The 19,657-nt window shown below is 36.3% G+C and overlaps 1 protein-coding gene across 1 annotated transcript; it reads left to right on the plus strand.

Moving 5' to 3' along the window:
- Positions 1–378: 378 nt before the first annotated feature.
- On the plus strand, positions 379–19,164 carry LOC103936881 (DNA-directed RNA polymerase I subunit 1). Its single transcript, XM_009346760.3, is given in 22 exon segments — positions 379–536; positions 699–874; positions 1,399–1,558; positions 1,709–1,984; positions 4,595–4,792; positions 4,960–5,130; positions 5,705–5,867; positions 8,541–8,731; positions 8,810–9,073; positions 9,718–9,806; positions 9,923–10,070; positions 10,201–10,419; positions 10,641–11,051; positions 11,175–11,319; positions 12,069–12,280; positions 13,815–14,017; positions 14,876–14,888; positions 14,890–15,075; positions 15,189–15,451; positions 15,917–16,057; positions 17,321–18,134; positions 18,410–19,164. Coding segments are annotated over 22 exon segments (5,055 nt in total). The 5' UTR covers positions 379–521; the 3' UTR covers positions 19,007–19,164.
- Positions 19,165–19,657: the final 493 nt, after the last annotated feature.

A 19,657-nucleotide genomic window follows, 5' to 3' on the forward strand; every position in this document is an offset into this window, starting at 1 on the left:
GGTAAGAACAACTCCTAACTCGGCCCACACTAATATTTTGGGCCCAAACAGTTTGCTTTGAAGAAAGCTTGAGATTATGGTGAGATACAATTATTGAAGAATCACTTGAATTTGTATAATCATAGAGACTGAATTTGATGAAGATCCATTTCTTGAAGATCTCGGCTCTATGTATAGTGTAAAAATGCACAAGGAAAAGGATTTGAAATTTGACATATGTCCATACCGGCCAAACCAAACCGCGATTGTCTGATGTCTTAGTTAAAATCGAACCGATCCGTTTTATAATTATTTGTCGAAGTCCGCATACATCGGACCGTGTCCTTCTATGTCCATCTAAACCGGACCGTGCACACCCTAACAGGGGTCCGGTCCAGCAAAAGAAAAGGAAAAAACCCCTAATCATAAAGGAAAGTAGGAAACGGCAAAACCCTCTCTTAAACCCTCTCTTTCTCTCTCTCTAAAATCAAACGTTCCTCTCTCCTCTTCTTCCTCTGCCGCCCACTTTCGCCGCAGTCGCCATGGCTTCCTCAGAGGTATCTCTCTCTCTCTCTCCTCTTTTTCTCTCTCTAGAATATGTCTGTATACGAATTGTATTCGATTTTTAATCTGTGGGTCGTGGAGTTTTTGCTTTGAGTCGATTGGGAAAGTTTAATTCTTTAGTAAATTTATCTAAAAAATCCGAGCTTTAATTGCAGGTTCCGACGGCGTCCACTGAGGCGATTAAGTTTGCTTTCTTAACTGACGAGGAGGTGCGACAGCACAGCTTTCTGAGGGTTACCGACCCATCTCTCCTTACTCAATTAGGAAACCCCGTGGCCGGTGGGCTATACGATAAGGCACTCGGCCCAATTGATGACAAACCCGGCGAAAGGTACCCACAATGCCATTCTTTGCATTATTTTCGTATTTGTTTTGTTAGCTTCATTGTTTTGATTATACTCTGCAAACATGTAATTCAAATGGGAGTGTGTTTTATCTTGTAGTTTTATTTTTGACCAAGTATATAAAGAGGGAATTAGGAACGGAGACGGATGAAAGGACGCGGTAGAAGGAATGGGGGGAGAAATGAAGGAGATTATATGAAAATAAAAACTTGAAAGTGAAAACAACATAAAACTGTTTTCAGTTTTTGGTTTTTGGTTTCATTTTATGTGTCACTCCATAAACATTCCTTTAACAATTCTTCCACCGTCATTCATTTACTCTTTTTCATTCCTCATTTATCCCATATACTTTACTGGTGTCACTGTACAAAAATCTAAAAGCTAGAAAGCCAAAATAGTTATCAAGCGGGCCTTAAGTAGTTGATTTTTGTTGGTGAAGTTGTCATAGTTAAAGGAGTTCCTGATGTTTTGACTTACAGTTGATTGATTTAGCTCTTCATTTTTTATGCAGTTGCGGAACATGTGGTGAGAAGTCGCGTAATTGCCCGGGTCATTGTGGTCATATTGACCTTGCGTTGCCAGTTTATAATCCCTTGCTGTTCAATACTCTTTTCAAACTTCTACAAAGAACGTGTTTCTTCTGCTACCATTTTCGGACAGACCAAACACATGTAACTGAACTTTGATGAAAATAAATTAGTTTCTTGAGGCTTTAGTCTTTTGTGCCGTTCCGTAATTTTATTGCATTCAGAAGTTTATATTGTGACCATTGCCACCCTAATTTTTACCATTCTCTTCTGCGATGTTTTTGGTTGATTAAGGTTGAGAAAGCTGTTTCCCAATTAAAACTCATAATGGAAGGTGACGTCGTTGGGGCTAAAATGTTAGATTCTGACTCACCTAGTGAATACTTAGACTGCAACGAGGGAGATAGTCACAGTGACAAGCATGCAAAGCAGCAAGGATGGACTTCTCTTCAGTTTACGGAGCTAATGTCTGTTTTTGATAAGGCTTTGCCGAAACAAGGGAAGGACTGCAACAATTGCAAGGCGAAGAATCCCAAAATCATCAAACCTACTTTTGGATGGTTTCAAATGGTATGATCTTCCAAGCTTAGTGCTTGAAGCTGCTATAGGAGATATGTATAATCTGTTAGTATCTGCTTAAATAGTTTTTAAAGGAGAAGCATGCTTGTTTTTTTTATCAACTTTTAAGCTTATGGTGGAAAAGTGGTATATGAATAATTTACTTATAATTTTTGTTTGCGAGTCTTATCAGTCATTTTTCCAAATTTTGATGATTGCCTTTTGAACTTTTCTCAACACACAAAATTGTCAATACTGACGGAGTGGAAAGTGGAACAAAAACTTTGGCTTATAGTAAATTATGCTCTTGGTCTACCCTATTCAACATAAGATAAACTTCTGTCAACTAAGTCTATGCTGATTTGAGAAGATGGATTTGCAAATTTAGGTTTATAGTCTTATTCATAGGCATCAATGTCCTTGGAAATATATCTTTTAGGTTATTATTCATTTTTTCAGCTGTTTTGTGGTAGGGTAGGGTTTTGGAAGAAGTTTGGTATGGTGAATGATATTTGCGTTCTTTTCCTTACTCATTATCTATAATTCTAGTATTTTCCATTACTCCTTTGCCCCCTGATCTCTTAATATAGGTAGAATTTGAACAGCATGGGATTTCCAGATCTCGGCTTGGGTAGTTTTGGATTAATAATGTATTGCTGAATCTAGTTAGGCTCATCAAACATGTATTTGTGCTTTTAGAGTTTCCTTTTTTCTTTTATTTTCTTGTAATTCACATTTTCAGCTCACTTGGTGTTAGAAAAGATATTTGCCCTTAAGACTCGTCTTCTTTTATAGGGTCTATCCAGGGATACTAAGCCTGGGATAAGTTCGATCTATGTCAATTTCTTTGTAAAGTGGGCAGTTAAAGCTAATCTAGGTGGCTTGGTTTCAAGCCCTCTAAGAGGATTAGGGTTGGTGTACCTTCTAAACTGAAGATATTTGTAGGTTTGGCAATTCCTTGAAGGTTTCTTAACCAAAATATGATTAGGAAGTTTGGTGTCCCTTAAAACTCTAGATTTTTGTATATTTGGCAATCCATTAGAACAATCATACTTATGAGATACTCCAAGCCAGGAAACCACACACCTTCCTCTCCTCATCCATGTTTCATTTGATGCCGACGGTTATAGATGGTTTATTTATTTGGTTTTTTTTTTGCATTGCCTTTTCAGTTCTTAAAATTTTGGTAAGGTTGCTGTGAGGCGTGCAACTCTTTGGACTACTGTTTTGCCTCAAATTTATATTCTTTATTGGTTAATGTTTTTATGGGAGTTGCTGCCGCTATGATGGAGATGTACTGTTTTGTTTGTTTGGATGATGATAATAGTAGAATTGTTCAAGATAAGGTGGAGGAAGTGAGTTTTCTATGGAAAGAGTAGATATTTTGGCGTCTTTATGGGTTCAACACCAGAGTCTTTTGATACTCCCTTTAATTTCACTTATCTTTTGCTGGAGGGATGCAGTTGTAATAATTTCTTATAGTTTTCTAGTTTTTATGTTTAACCAGAGATGCATTGATTTCATGTGTTTTTTATTCTATTTGAAAAAAAGTTTGTGTTTCCTATACAAATAAGTCACTAGTATATATCTTAAAATAAAGGGAGAAAGGTACACTTGCACTAGAAATGTCATATCACTAGTATCTTGCCCATTATCGTTACCACATGTGGCATGGGATTGATTGGGTGACGGTAGAGGGCCCCTGATGTCCTAAGTTAAAATTTTCATGTAATAATAACAAAATGTTAAAAAGAAGAGCAAAAGGTGTGGAAAGAGAAAGGGACCTTTCAGTGTATGAAAGCAATTCTGTCTTTTGACTGTTCTCTTGTTCTTGGTTCTTGGGTTCTATTGGTAATTTATGCTCCATTGTCCAGTTGTGTATGCTTTATGGACAAGGCTGTTTAGGGAGACAAGGTTAAGCTGGGGAATCCCTGAATCTTGTGCTCCATTACTTTGGAGAAGCCTATGTCTTTTGGAGAAAGGAAAGGGAGCTTGGTGCTAGGTCAGTGTGATGTACTGAAATTGCTTTGGGTTGTTTGGATGGAGTGAAATAGGAGATTTCATAAAGGCCTAAGTTGGAAGATGTGGATTTTTAATGGGAGTGTATTTTTGGGATTCTTCACAGGCTTCAGTGTCTTTAAATATTAAGGACTGGTGCTATTTATTTATTCTAATAGGGATGCTGTTGTTAATTAGTTTTGTCCTTTTGTTTTTTTTTTTTTTTTTTTTTTTTTCTGTTGGGTTCTGTTTTGTTGTTTCTTTAGCTGGGTCTGGGGTGCACCCTCCCCCCTCTGTTGTTCATTCTCTCTCTTTTTAATGAATTTTGACTTTTTATAAAAAAAAAAAAAAAGAAAAGAAAAAGAAAACAAGATTGTATTGTTATTATGCTTCTTGTTTATTTTCCTTTGTTTTCTTTTCATCAGGTATTGAGTACTTTTTAGTTATCCTTTGCTATATATATATATTTTTTTTGAACTAAGATGATATCTACCAAATTACAAATCTATTTATCTCTGTCTTTAAACACATGGACGGGCCTATAATATATATTATAATTTACACATTTCTGAGCCTTATATTGTATTTATAACTAGCTTTCTCCTTTATGGGTTGGTGATTTAGAGTGGCGCTGAAAATGCGAGAGAAAATGTTATCAGAGGGTGCAACCTGGTGGGACCCTTAACTGATCAAGATGAAGGGGATGAGAATGAAAATGTTGACAATAATGATATGGAAAAGCACAATGGAGAAGGAAGCAAAGTGCCAAGTGAGTTCCTTAATCAGACAACTTCCTTGTCGGGAGATCTATTACCAAAACAGGTATGTTCCATGCCAGTGTTGGCATGACAATAACATTATGATATGATATATGAGCGAGGTTAGCCTATAATTACTATCATTGATCAAAGTCTATGCTATGTGGACATTCAAAATAAAACTTATTTTTATTAGGAAGGAAGAGCTTTACAATCGCTCATTTCTTTCAGGTTCAAGACATCATAAAGCTTTTGTGGGACAATGAAGCTGAGTTCTGCTCTTTTATTGGTGATATCCAATGCCAAGGAATTGGAAGAAAAGCAGGTCACTCTATGTTTTTCTTAGAGACTGTACTTGTGCCACCAATCAAATTTCGTCCTCCATCCAAGGGTGGTGATTCTGTACGTACATTTTACTTTAGGGACTCTCTCCTCTTTCTAAACTTATTTGTTTCATTAAAACTATATCCCACATTGGGAAATGGAAGTCTTGCTTAAGAGTTAAAAGATCTTTGGGCCTCTCCAAGCATTGACAATTGCTTTTGAGTTAATCTTTGTGATTGAAAGGTCCTTCGGTAATTGGACAGTAGTCCAGTTGAAGAGGCAGTTTTGTGGGTTTGATTTGATAGACTTACCAATCTTAAGCTCAAAATTGATTTGCTCTTTAGAACAACTTTGCTGAATTTTTTACCTTTATTTAAGTTGTTTTTTTTTTCCTTCAACCCTCCTTTGGCTTTCTTGGTTCATGCGCCACGTACTATTGTCATTGTGCATTTTATGGAACCTTTTCTTAGGAAAGCATCTTCTTTTCTTTCTAAGTTGAAAATAATAGAATTATGGAACTCCTTTAGAGAAAGTATTACTCTTGTTCACACAAAAAAATAGAGAAAGTAGTACTGCAAGTCTGTAATACAATGATTTATGTCCCACCGCCTTCTCTGAATTCTATCTGTTTGGTCATGTTTTCACATTTTAGGTGATGGAGCATCCTCAAACCGTTTTATTAAGTAAGGTGGTGCAGGCAAATAATTCTTTGCAAGAGTCTGTTGTTACCAAGTCTGACCCCTCAAAGACAATTCGGCAGTGGAGGGATCTTCAAGAGTACATAAATGTGATGTACAATAGCAAAACTGCTACTGGTTAGTGAATGTGTAGTTCAAGTTCTCTGTTAAGCGTTTTAATATTTAGTTCTAGAGTTTCCTATTTCTTTTGTTTATATAAATTCATTGCTTTCTGTTTGTTTTATTTTCATGTTCCAACTTATATTTTCATCTTGGGTAAATTACATAATACTACCTCAACTTTGTGTCTCATAATAATCTCATACCTCATCTTTTAAACATTTCAATGTCATACATCAACTTACTAATTCGTTGCAATGTTATACCTCCATCAATTTTTCTGTTAATGTTATTGTGGCAAGCATGGGGCCCACCCCTCACCCAACTGGATTACAAAATTAATTTAATATTGATAATTAAGAAAATTTAATTATTTAAAAATGTCAAAAATCATAAAATTCAATTGAAAAAATACAATTGTTATTGGTACAGGATTCATCATTTTTCTTTCTTCTTCACCATTTTTCTTTGTTTGGTCGAATTCTTCACCATCTTCTTCTCTGCTTGTTCTGGTACATGGAATGGAGAATTAAATTAGGGATTGGCTTATGGCTCAAATGGATGCTGTATATTAAATAGGAGAGCCATGGATGGGGGATCTACGAGGGTTCAAGGTGGGTCGGTTAACCCCTTGGATTTCCGGAAGACGGCTGGGGAGAGCCATGGATGACCCCTTGGTTTTCTGGGCAGCAGCCATGTGCAAACCCGGTGCTCGACAAAATGCCGCAACCAATGTCGGCAGTACTGCGTGAGGTTTAGAGAACAGATAAGAGAAAACAGACGCAAAAACTCAAGCCTTTCTGTGTTGTGCGATTCGTCCCTCGGCGACTATTTTAATCTTCAATTCTTGGGCGTGTTCCATTGTTCGTCCGCTTCAATTTCTGGTACTTTCATGTCTGCTCTAGCCTCTAGGGATTTAGGATTTGAAAGATTTTATGGATTTAGAGATTCTGGGTTTATGGATTCAATTTAGGATCAAATTTAAATTTTAGGGACTTAGAGATTCCTCGAGTCCACCGCCTCCCTTAGTCGCGCTTGTAGCGCCATCTCCCTATTTTCCGGTGAGATGATCTGCAGTCACCTATGATCTATAAGTCGTCCATGACGACTAGTATTCTGGCGACGAGATGATGTTTGATGGAAGTGAGGATCGAGATTTGGAGTGGATGAGGGGGTTTTTTATTTCTGGAATTTGAGTTAGGGTTCTTGAGAGGTGGAGTTCCAGGTGGTGATCTTCTTGGATGCATCAGACATAGCTTTGTTTCTCTGCAAGTGAGAAACAAAGCTAGCCGGTGTGCTGAGGTTTGGCCATGGCTGCCATTTTTGCAAGTGAGAGCAGCGAGAGAGGGAGGGAGACAAGTGAGAGGAGAGGGAGTGAGGGAGGAAGAGAGGTTTTTATTTAATTGTTAAATAAAAAAAATAATTTATTAATAATAATTTGATTTTTTATTTTAGTTGGGAAAGGGGTGGGCACCGCTCCTGTCATGTCATCATTTAACAACTCAATTGACAGAAAATTTAATGGAGGTCTAACATTGCAACGAATTATAAGTGGAGGTATGACATTGTAATGTTTAAAACATGAGGTATGAAATTGTGGTTCGACCTATAGTCGAGGTAGTTTTGTGTAATTTACCCTTTCATCTTTTGGTGGTGCAACATAGAGTAGAAGTGTAAAAACAGAACCATAGGCAGATACTGGAAAACGGTATGATACGGATAACCAAAAAAAGAAAAATATTTATGGTGTGAAAAGTTCATTACAAAGATTGATTCAATTCCCCATTCATGAGGAACAAATAGAAATAGTGTGAGGAAGGAGTGAAATGAAATCAAAAGAAAAACGAGGAGGAGGAGAAGAGAGAGAAATTTAAGGCATCTTGCTACTAGTATGATAATTTCCATCATACCAAGATGATATCATATATGGATGCTCAGTGTCAAGTGAACGATTGATGTGGCTCAACAAGGCTATGTGTGACCCCTGATTTTCACACTTTTGATACCCTTTGTTCTTGACTTTTTAGAATGCGAGTGTTGATGAATTGAATTATCTGTGGGAAAATTAGGGGTCAAAGATGGGTTATGGTGGAAGTTATGAGGTTGTTGAGGATAGTAGTGAGTAGGATTGTTGTTTTAAGTAGGATAACCTCCCTTGAGTTCTTGTCCATTGTGGTGCTCTATTTCATTTTCTTTAATAGCTATTCCCTATTGAACATGAAGGACCTAAGGCAAAAACTAAAGAGCTCATGTATCAGTCAATATATTTTATATTAAGGGCTTGACATAGTGGGTCCTACTGTTGATATTCTATCTAATGAGTCCAGTCCTTATTAGATTGCTTCTGACATATGAGTCATGACAACCACCAGCCCAAATGGGTAACTGATTAGTCAAGGCCAAAAAGTGATCCAAGCGAATCTCTCCAATGCAGCCAGAAATTATCAAAAGCCAAAGCACTGGTGAGGGCTGCAAATCCCATGTATATCTCACTGACTTTGCCTTTTGGCATTCGTACCAATGGAAATGGGACCCACCACCTGTTATGTAGGACAATTGAAAATGACCACTTGGTTTACAAGATGATAGAAAGTTCCTTTTTTACACTATATTGGATTAATTAGTTCATGATCTTTCAAATTATTCCCTGTCTGTAGCAGTTAAGTAGTGACCTTTTGAACTTCTATTTAGGTAAAGGTCAAAAAGATGCGGATCCTGGAATATGTCAGTTGCTTGAGAAGAAGGAAGGCCTGTTCCGGCAGAAAATGATGGGCAAACGGGTTAATTATGCATGTCGGTCTGTCATATCCCCAGATCCCTATTTAGCTGTTAATGAGATTGGAATTCCTCCGTATTTTGCAACTAGATTAACATATCCTGAGGTAAGGTTTACTGTTGGCTTTGTGGCTTCGGATGAGCATCAATGTTTTCTTCTTAAATTGATGTTGAAATTACTGCAGAGAGTTACTCCGTGGAATGTTGACAAGTTGAGGAATGCAATTGTCAACGGTCCTGAAATCCATCCTGGAGCTACACAGTATGTTGATAAGTCCTCTGTGAAGATGTTGAGACAAAACCGGAGAGAACGCATTTCAACAGCAAGAAAATTACCTTCTTCAAAAGGGCTTGCTACACAACACGGAAAAGGATCTGATAATAGCTATGAAAACAAAGTTGTTTTTCGTCACTTGCGAGATGGGGACATTGTGCTTGTCAATCGACAGGTATTGCTTCATTGACTTTCGTATGTATAATGTCCTTTGCATATATTTGTGATGAGGAGTTTTATATCCAGGCTGATTATAAGCATTATGGTATGAAGCAGTTGGTATTGTGCTACCATATTAGTGGATAAATTGCTTACATTGTTTGTCTTCTTTTATAAAGGAAAGAAATTTTGTATTTGCCCAAAAGAGCATTATCTAATAGTTAAATGTTTGTTCATTTTCATTAAGTGGTCACATTGGGGCTTTATGTATAAATGTTTGTCTTCCTTCACTGAAGCTAAACGCTTATGGTGCTAGGCTTTATACGAAAATAATGAGATTCTAGTTGGCATTAAATAAATAATTAAGGTATTATATTAGATAATATATTGCACCTATTTATAAGATAAATTCTACAATTGCACAATGCAACATGCACGGTGAATAGTTATATAGATTCAAATATTTGTATGTATTCATAGATTAAACATAACAAATTGATGTGGTATAGACTATAGTTTCTTAACTTTTACATCAAAAGTTTGTTAGGTTAACTTTTCTTTTCTTCTAAAATATATGTTTATGTAATGTAAATTCTGGATTATAATTTGATTAATCATTAGTTTTGTGGTTGAGTGCTTGGTTTCTGTTTCATATTGCAGCCTACACTTCACAAACCCAGTATAATGGCGCATGTAGTTCGTGTATTGAAGGGGGAGAAAACAATTCGTATGCACTATGCAAATTGCAGGTTGATATTTCAAACACATGCATCCATATAATAGTTGTTTACATATTCACCACCTGAAATTTGTTTTTGGCGTCTATAATCTATTGGCAAGTTTTGATTTAATGTTGTGGTTTCAGTACGTACAATGCTGATTTTGATGGTGATGAAATGAATGTTCATTTTCCACAAGATGAAATTTCTCGAGCAGAAGCTTACAATATCGTAAATGCAAATAACCAATATGTAAAGCCTACCAGCGGTGATCCAATTAGAGCCTTGATTCAGGTATTGAAAAACTATTGTGGTAATTGATATGCAACTTTAAGAAAATATTTAAGTACTTGTTGTATCTTGAGCAGTTGCACCAACGCATCTTTAAATATTTGTTTATGGTTTAGTCTTTTGAAAATTTCAGGACCATGTCATAAGTGCTGTCCTCCTTACAAAGAAGGATACCTTTTTGCGCTGGGAGGAATTTAATCAGCTTCTTTATAGTTCATGTGTTTCAGCCCGTCGGTCAGATGCTTTGTCTGGAAAACCAGATCAAAAGGTTTTCATGTGTAACATTGAAGGCACAATGCAGCCCCTTCTTCCTGCTATTTGGAAACCAGAGCGTCTTTGGACTGGAAAACAGGTTATTTTAAATTTACTCAACAAATTTGTAGCAGAAAAGTCAAAATGTGACTTCCACTGAAATCTGAATTTTAGATTTTTGAATGCATAACTTTTTGTGATGTCCTTGGGTTGTTAAATGTATACCTGTCTTCTCCTTTTTCTTTCATTTATTGTATGTTAATAGTACTGTTGTGATGTTCCTGGACTTTGATTTTAAAACTCAATCTCTCTTCTTTCCAGGTCATCACTGCCTTGCTAAATCATATTACTAGGGGTTCTCCGCCAGTTACTGTAGAAAAGGATGCAAAAATCCCACGTGGTTTTTTTAACTGTAATCTTGAAGAAGAGAAATTTGATGAAGAGGAACTACAGAAAAAGAAGAAACGAAGCAAAGGAAAACAAGCTGATGAATGTGGATCACAGAATGAGAAGAAACCAGACAAAAAAGTAGATAACGATAAATCAAAGGACACAGGGGTTGTAGATGAGAACAGTTTATTAATCTATAAAAACAATTTGGTGCGCGGTGTGATTGACAAGGCTCAGTTTGGTGATTATGGTTTGGTCCATACAGTGCAGGAGCTCTATGGCTCAGATGCTGCAGGAATATTGCTTTCTGTATTGAGTCGTTTGTTTACTGTTTATTTGCAGGTTAGTTGGGTTCAATATTTGTTTTGCTGTTATGTAGTTAATTTTATTTCCTGTTTACCCTTAATTTATTTTCTCTAGCAAGTAGCAACTATATAAGCTTGCATTATGTTGTGTATGGTTCAGATGCATGGGTTCACATGTGGTGTTGATGATCTTCTGGTAATGCCGAGCAAAGACACAAAAATGAAGGAACAACTTGAAAGTTGTGAAGAGATTGGTGAAAAAGTTTTCCGTGATTTTATCGAAGTCGAAGATGATAAAAGAAAAGGTATGCCATTGTTCTGTAGCAAACATTTCTCTGTCAAAAACATATATAGGTTGATGATTGTGAGGTCGTTGTACAATGTGAGAGATCTAGGCTCACTTGACAAATGCTTCCATTCTCTGCCTTCTCAGAATGTTCTGATATTTTTCATTCCTCCAAGTTCGTCACTTTTCTAATCCGATTTTACCTTTAATGGTCAACATGGTAGAAGGTTTCTTGTTGAGCTCATGCACGCATAGAACATGTCTTTCCTGAAAATAACAACCATTTCTGGAATTCTTTAGGTATCGTAATTTCTTTGACACCGAAGTCCAAGCTATCTCATTCTTAAAACAGAATCAGCCAAACTGAGCCAGCTTACCCATCTCTATAGCCCCATAGTCAAGACTAAGCCCATATTCGAACTGCAGATACATATGTTATTGTTGTACCTAATATATATAGTATCTTCGCTTTCAGCTTCAGTTAAAACATGGGAGATCGGAGTATTTAATCTGATTTTTCTTATGAAAAATGGTAGCGGTACTAATAGTTACTAGGGTAGCTTCAATTCAAATAATTTAAAATGCCATTCAAAATCAAATTATCGTCTATTCAGACGAGCATTTCAATCTGAAGAAAAACTTTGTTGAAATGAAGATCTATAATTTCTGATCAGTCTTTCTTTTTAAGTTTTTACACCTTGTGTTTTCCCCCACTATTCTCAGTTCATTTGTTTTAACGGATGCATGATATCTTGATGAAATTTGCAGATCTAGTGGCACTGCAATTGAACATTGAAAAATTTATACGGAGTAATGGAGAATCTGCCTTGGCAGCCTTGGATAGGAGAATGATTAGTCAGCTTAATAACAAGACCTCCAACTCTGACGTCTTCAAACAATTATTGTTGAAAGGGTTATCAAAACCGTCCGTTAAGAATTGTATCTATCTTATGACCACATCTGGGGCTAAAGGTAGTGTGGTAAGTTTCTAGTGCTAACTGCATACTTTATTCTTTTTATGAGTAACATGCAGCATGATAGTGCAGTATTAGAATACTAAAGAGTAAGTTATGTTTTTGACATTACTATAATTAGGTGTATATAGGTGGCATGACAGAATGCACCAAGACATTTATTTGATAAACGTACCTTAACGATTTTTCAAGTTACTAGTATGAAAATGCAAGGGATGTATTCCATGTCATAGGTAATCAATATCTTAATATATCTTTTAATTATTGAGTCGCGTTCATAAAAACTATTTAACCATTTAAGGATGATATATAGACAGTCCTGCTCTCCTAAGGTTCTCATTTTGAGGACTTGTGAGGACTACATGCATATTAGGCACAAGATTATATTAGTTTACATCCAAATGCTTAAAATATTTGACAACTTAATCAAAACCAACTTAAAATCCACGAACCATAAGAAAGCTCATTTTCTTGTTTTGCTTTATTAAGTTGTCACATTTTTAAGCTTTAGATCTAAACTAATACAGTCTTGTGGCTAATATGCATTTGGTCCTCATAGGTCCTCAAAATCAAGACCTTAGGAGAGTAGGACTCAATATATTGAACTTTAAATTGCTTTTCTCACTTGAAAATTTTTAATGTTTTTCTCCCTCCTTACAAGATGTGCTTCCTGATAAGAAATAAGTATCACCTGATAAAGTAGATAACGTTTGTAGATTGTGTATAATAAATGCATATATGCATTAGTTCCAAGTGATTTTTTCCCACGTTTCCTTTTTTTCCTGTATATATCCTGATCATAAGTTAATGGTTTTTATTATTGTTTCTATAAAATATTAAATAATATTTTATTTTCAACATCATGTGCAAAGCAATGTAAAATGTTAATAATATGCTAGATATATATGATAGCTATGAAGCATGAATAAAGAAGGGTATGGTGTACTCAATATTGATAAGACGATAATTCACATGGGTATGCATTGGACACTACAAATGCGTATCTGATTGACCTTTTGGAAAGTTTGACCTGGATTCTTACTTGATTTGCATAGGATACGGAAGGGGTTATTCTGTAAAATTTTTTACGAAAAAGGATTCAGCTCAGGGTGCTCTTAAAGAATTTTTTGAATTTTTTTTCTTTGTTAAATGAGGTTTGGGTGGTTTTAAAACGTCAAGGATTAACTTGAAGGCAAACAAAAAATGATTAAGAGAAAAGGAAAAAAGAAAGAATATATTCTATATATATATATATATATATATATAAATAAAATATTGTATTTTGTATGATATAAATATATATTTTTATATTATTATTGCTTTGATCCTTGCGGTACTCATATCTTAGTTTTTGGATAGTAGTAGTTCCCTGTTGCTTCGTATTATGTAAGCCATCTCTGAGCAACATTATTGAACTGCCTAATGTGTACTCATTACCATCTATAAGCTATTAGTTGTAATTCTTTTGGTAGAATTATTCGAGATACTTTATAAAGAAATTTTGCACCTATGCATTTAATGCTTTTACCTTCTTGATTAGGCCAACCTCCAACAAATAACTTCGTATTTGGGTCAGCAAGAGCTAGAAGGCAAACGGGTGCCTCAAATGGTTTCTGGAAAGACCTTACCGTGCTTTCACCCATGGGATTGGTCATCTCGATCTGGAGGCTTTATTATTGATCGTTTTCTTACTGGTCTTCGGCCTCAGGAGTATTATTTTCATTGCATGGCTGGTCGTGAAGGGTAATTTAGATCTCTTTTCTCAACCCTTGTCTAGGTTATCTTTTGGAGAAATGATCATCCTTTCTGTTCAATTCCCTTTTACCTTTGTCGTACAAAAATATAAGATGCTGTTTCTTTGTTAATGGAAATTAAAAGCTTTATGACACAGAATTCTTACCTGACGTGCAGTTGTCTTGAGTTATGACCGAATAGAAAGGTTTAAACTCTGGTTTTTGGTCATAGATGAGATCAAGCAGACGGATAATAATTTATTGAGTTATGACTGATAAACTCAATCTCTTTTCCCTTGGGGAAGTGGGAGAAAAGAAGGAAGCAACTATTGATTCCCCGTTTTTAAACTTTTCCTTCAGCCACTTGGTGCACGTATAATTTGATTTCTTTAAAAAAAGAAAATTGGGGATAATTATTTTGAGAATCTTAGTATCAAATTTTTTGTAGTCCAGACTGTCCATCAGGAGAAATTCAAACTCGTTTTGATGCCATTGACTGGTAAATGGAAGCAATGTGACGTTATTGCAAATCTTTATTGAAAATATTCTCTTACAAACCAGACCTTTTCACTTGTATTGTTGAATTAGTTCATCCTCCATAATAGGATCACTTTGACTTATGCATGCATGGGGTGTTTCTGTGCAGTTGTGTGCAGTATATCAGGTAGGATGAGGTAGCATCTGTAGAAAACATAGGTAGGTCAGTACCGCCTCTTGCTTGAGGTTTAGGAGTACATTAGGTGGAGAGCAATTTTTTTCCCCCTTTTCTACTTGGCAATCAATTAGAACTTAAGGTGTACCGTGTCCTTAGTAACCATTTGAATGATTATTCTTTCCCCTTTTTTAACTACGATGTTTATACTGCTAGGTTGGTTGATACAGGCTGTCAAAACATCTCGTAGTGGGTACCTGCAAAGGTGCCTAATAAAAAATCTTGAGTGCCTAAAAGTTTGTTATGACCATACCGTCCGTGATGCTGACGGTTCCATTGTTCAATTTTATTATGGAGAAGATGGTGTTGATGTCCATTTGACAAGCTTCCTACAAAAATTTGACTCCCTGGCAGCTGTAAGAATTTGGTTCAATTATTTATTCAGCCGTAAATTCAATTATGCATATGCTTCCTGTACAGACTGTTTTTCAATTATTTATTTGCTATCTATTGACTATTTTTTTCTCAGAATAAAGAAATGTTCCAGAACAAATTCCATCGACAAATCGACAAATCCGATCCTTACATTGCTGAGCTGCCTTCAGCTCTCAAGTATAAAGCAGAGAAGTTCGTGCTTGATTTGTCCTTGAAGGAGGAAAGTCATAACTTATTCCGCCAAGTGGATTTCTTGAAGTTAATGGAGCATAAATACCTCTCTAGTCTTGCTCAACCTGGAGAACCAGTTGGTGTTCTTGCTGCTCAGTCAGTAGGAGAACCGTCAACTCAGATGACGTAAGTTTTCTTCCATGTCATTTTGAATTCTGCTCATTGGTTCAGGGTTTATTATTCAAATGGCTACATAGTTTTGCTGTTCTGTTTCTAGAGTGAATGTTACTTACTCTATTTCCCCCTGAAACCCATTGTGATGCCCCTAAAAGTCACTTTGGCTCACTTCACCCCTTGAGCTCACATTTTGCTTAAAACAATGCTGTTTGGAGCCTATTGGTAGGAGCTGCTTTTACATTAGCTAGGTTTCTGTTTCGACTTTTTATTTTGTCTGTTGATGTGCCAATCACCTCCTTTATAATCCTATTTTTCTCAGCAATAATCCTTTATTTCAGAAAAGAAGACCAAATGTAAAAGTTTATCTGGTTTTTAGCCTTATGATACAATGAAATTAGTCTAGTTATGTGCTTTATTTATGAACCATGATTTTTTTGTTAATGTTGATATGTATCCTTTGCTTATTGTTTTCAGACTGAATACTTTCCATCTTGCTGGAAGAGGTGAAATGAATGTGACACTTGGAATCCCTCGTCTTCAAGAAATCTTGATGACTGCTGCAAATGAGATTAAGACTCCGGTCATGACATGTCCATTGCGAAAGGGGAGATCAAAGTGAGTCCTTAATTGGTTTTGGTGCACCACTTTTGCCTTTATTTTTATTTTATTTTTATAGTTTATTGTTATTGATAACTGAACATAGTGTACATTGATGTATTTTCTTGTACATCTTGAAGTAATATTTTCCAAAATTACGGATTACAACAAGAACAACAACAAAGTTTTATCCCACTAAGTGGGGTCAGCTGTGTGAATCCTACAACGCCAAGTCTTCCGTTAGCTCCAAGTACTCCAATTTTTTTCTTGAAGTGTCTTCCAAGTCTTCCTAGGTCTTCCTTTACCCCTTTTTCCCAAAGCCCATCTCATAATCACATTTTCTTATCGGAACATATGTAGGTCTTCGTTTAACATGTCCAAACGGGCCAAACCACCTTAACTGATTTTCTCTCATCTTATCTTCAATTGATGCCACTCCTACTTTACATTGGATATCCTCGTTCTTAATCCTGTCCTTTCTCATGTACCCACTCATCCGACGAAGCATCGTCTCTGCTACACTCATCTTTTGCATGTGTTGATGCTTGACTCCCCAACATTCCATGCGGTAAACCATTGCTGGTTGCCACCCTATAGAATTTTCCCTTGATCTTTGGTGGCATACGATGGTCTTCCAACATTACAGACTGATTCTTATAAATTTCAAAGGGAGTGCCACAAGCTATGTAAAAATCTTATTTTCACCAAAAGCTCCAAGTCATAGTTAAAGTGAGGATAGTTTATGGGAAGGCTTCATTTTGTCTCAACTCCAATGCAACTTTTATTGCAAAGCTATCGTTGGTGATACATAGTTATACTCATACATGCCAAACCTACTGTATTTTGCTTGAGTTGAATATTAATTATGCATCTCATCTGTTGTTAGTAGTTCTATAAAAGTTGCTTGCACTTGAAAAACTCAAATTAACCTTTACTTTATAGACAATGGACCGTTGGAAGAGGGTTTCTGGGATAAAAATATAAGAAGGTAGTTGTCCTTGCAGGGAAAAGGATTGCCTCATCTATATGATTAAGGAGGTGCCCGAAAATGGTGTTCATTGATGGTAGAAAGAAAAACCTTGTACATTTGTTCTCAGTAGCAGAGCTTACGTATTTCTCAGTGTTTACTGTCACTAAACCCTGCTGAGATTGCGTTATCCAATTGTTGAACTTTAATGATTTTCATGTCCTCTTGTTTTTTGTCACTTGAAACGTTTATAGACAGTACAGTCACCATGTGTTGTATCTATTGACTTTGAACCACTCTGTTGTTATGTGCAGGGAGGAAGCTCAGCATCTAGCTAATAAGTTGAAGAAGATCACTGTGGCAGACATAATAGAGAGTATGGAAGTTACGTTGTTGCCATTTGTCCTTCAGGGTCTTGAAACTTGCCGTATTTATAAACTTCAAATGAAACTCCACATACCTGAACATCTTCAAAACATCGTTCAAGATATATCAGAAGATTGGGAGGAAATCCTAGAGGTTATGTTTGTTAGGGCGTTGGAAGATGCCATACAAAGTCATGTGCTCTTGCTTTCCAAAATTAGTGGTATAAAAAATGTCACTGATGCACCACAAAAGGCATCAAATGAGACGGATGAAAATATTTCTAAAAGCGGACATCAACATCAGGAAGAAGACGATGACAATGATGGTGCAGACGATGGTGAAGGGGCCGAGGATTTTGGTATGGATGCACAAAAGCGAAAGCTTCAAGCTTTCGATGAGATGGATTATGAAGATGGATGTGAAGATGAAGTGAGAGATGGAGATCTGACAGATGGAGATGAAGTCGAAAATGATGCGGATAATGATGAGGAGAATGATGTTGAAACTGGTAAGGATGGTGCAATTGAGGTTGTAGATGCTACTGATGAAATGCCTACAAGTCCTTTAGAAGAGGCTGGAAACCTGCCTAAGCCCAAGTCAAAGGAGAAAAAGAACAAATCAGGAGCCACAATTAAAAAGAAAAAGATCAGAGCTCAGTTAGTAAGAAAAGACACCGACAGGTCAATATTTGTGTCAGCGAAGGGGTTCCACTTTGAGGTCCATTTTAAATTTACCGATGAACCTCATATTTTGCTGGCTCAGGTACGTTCAGTTTTACTCTTCTACTCATTTTCATTAGAAAACTTGGGTACGTAACACCCACAGCCGTCACCCCTTATTGCCATTAGCTAACGTTGGATTGTTCCATCAACATAAACATTGCCCTAATAAAGTTATAGAAATGTTGAAAGAGCACGTGCAAAAATGTCGTAAACTTATGAGTATAATTATTAGATGTGCCATTCGGCGTCCCTATTTATTTTGTTGTTATACCTTCACTTTCAGCCGTGTTGAAACTGTTTGAATTTGTTATTTAGATTGCTCAGCAGACAGCCCAGAAGGTTTCTATGCAAAGATCTGGCAGTGTTGATGACTGTAAACAAATAACTTGTGACGAAAATCAAGTCCTCTTATACGGAAAGGATCCTGAGAATAAACAAAGTTATTCATCCAAGGAAAAAAAGGAGATGGCAGCACTGCAGACTACTGGAGTGGATTTCCGTACATTTTGGAAATTGCAAGATGTTCTTGATGTCAGGTATTTATATTCCAACAACATACATGCTATGCTGAACACTTACGGAGTTGAAGCCGCCAGGGAAACTATCATCAGAGAAATTATGAACGTTTTCAAGTCTTACGGGATATCAGTCAACATTAGGCACCTTACGCTTATAGCTGACTACATGACTCACTCGGGTGGTTATCGACCAATGAATAGATTTGGAGGCATAGCAGAGTCAATATCTCCGTTTAATAAAATGTCTTTTGAGACAGCTTCTAAGTTCATTGTCGAAGCAGCATATCACGGGCAGACGGATGACTTGGAAACGCCATCCTCGAGGATCTGTCTTGGATTGCCAGTCAAGGTAGGCACTGGATGTTTTGATTTGATGCAGAAGATAGAGGTTTAGCGTACAGAGATCTGAGCTTGTTTCATATGAACACAATTTTGGTCGGTGCGCCTATCTTGGCATGTCATTACAGGGCTCTTTTGTTGTCTTATGTATTGTTTTTTCTCCAGAACGTAGTCTGATATCTGTTTTTAGTGGACACAACAATCTTGGTGTTGTAGTTTTACTTTGGTTTCAATTTTGTCCTTGTAGTTTCAATTGTTTCGAACGAATCTCAACTTCTGTACTATGGTTCCGAATTAGAATTTTCACTCAATTTTCTAAAAACCGCAGGTTGGAGTGTGAATAACAGCTCCTTTTAAAACTCATTAAAATTTTGGTAATTATCTAAAATGATTCTCTTTTGACATTTGAACGTATTATTCATATCAATGATACAATGATGATATAACGAGCACATGCTAAAAATGAATCATGTGAAGAATCAAATGTCAAAATTCGATCCCTTCAGCCAAAAACCCTAAAAAAAATTTGACATCACAACTTTTGAAAATTCAAAATTTTAATTTTAAATTCGTTTGACAATCAAGTTAGCTTTTCACTTACATGAACGTTTGACTGATATCTCGTAGGCTGTCTTTTACATGAAATTCTTGTGTTGTCAATGTAGCATCCATAAATCCACTTGGTACTAAATATTTCGTCCGCATA

The sequence above is a fragment of a genome, unplaced genomic scaffold (assembly GCF_019419815.1).
Source record: "Pyrus x bretschneideri cultivar Hongxiangsu unplaced genomic scaffold, Pyrus_bretschneideri_v1 Contig53, whole genome shotgun sequence".
Classification (NCBI taxonomy): domain Eukaryota; kingdom Viridiplantae; phylum Streptophyta; class Magnoliopsida; order Rosales; family Rosaceae; genus Pyrus; species Pyrus x bretschneideri.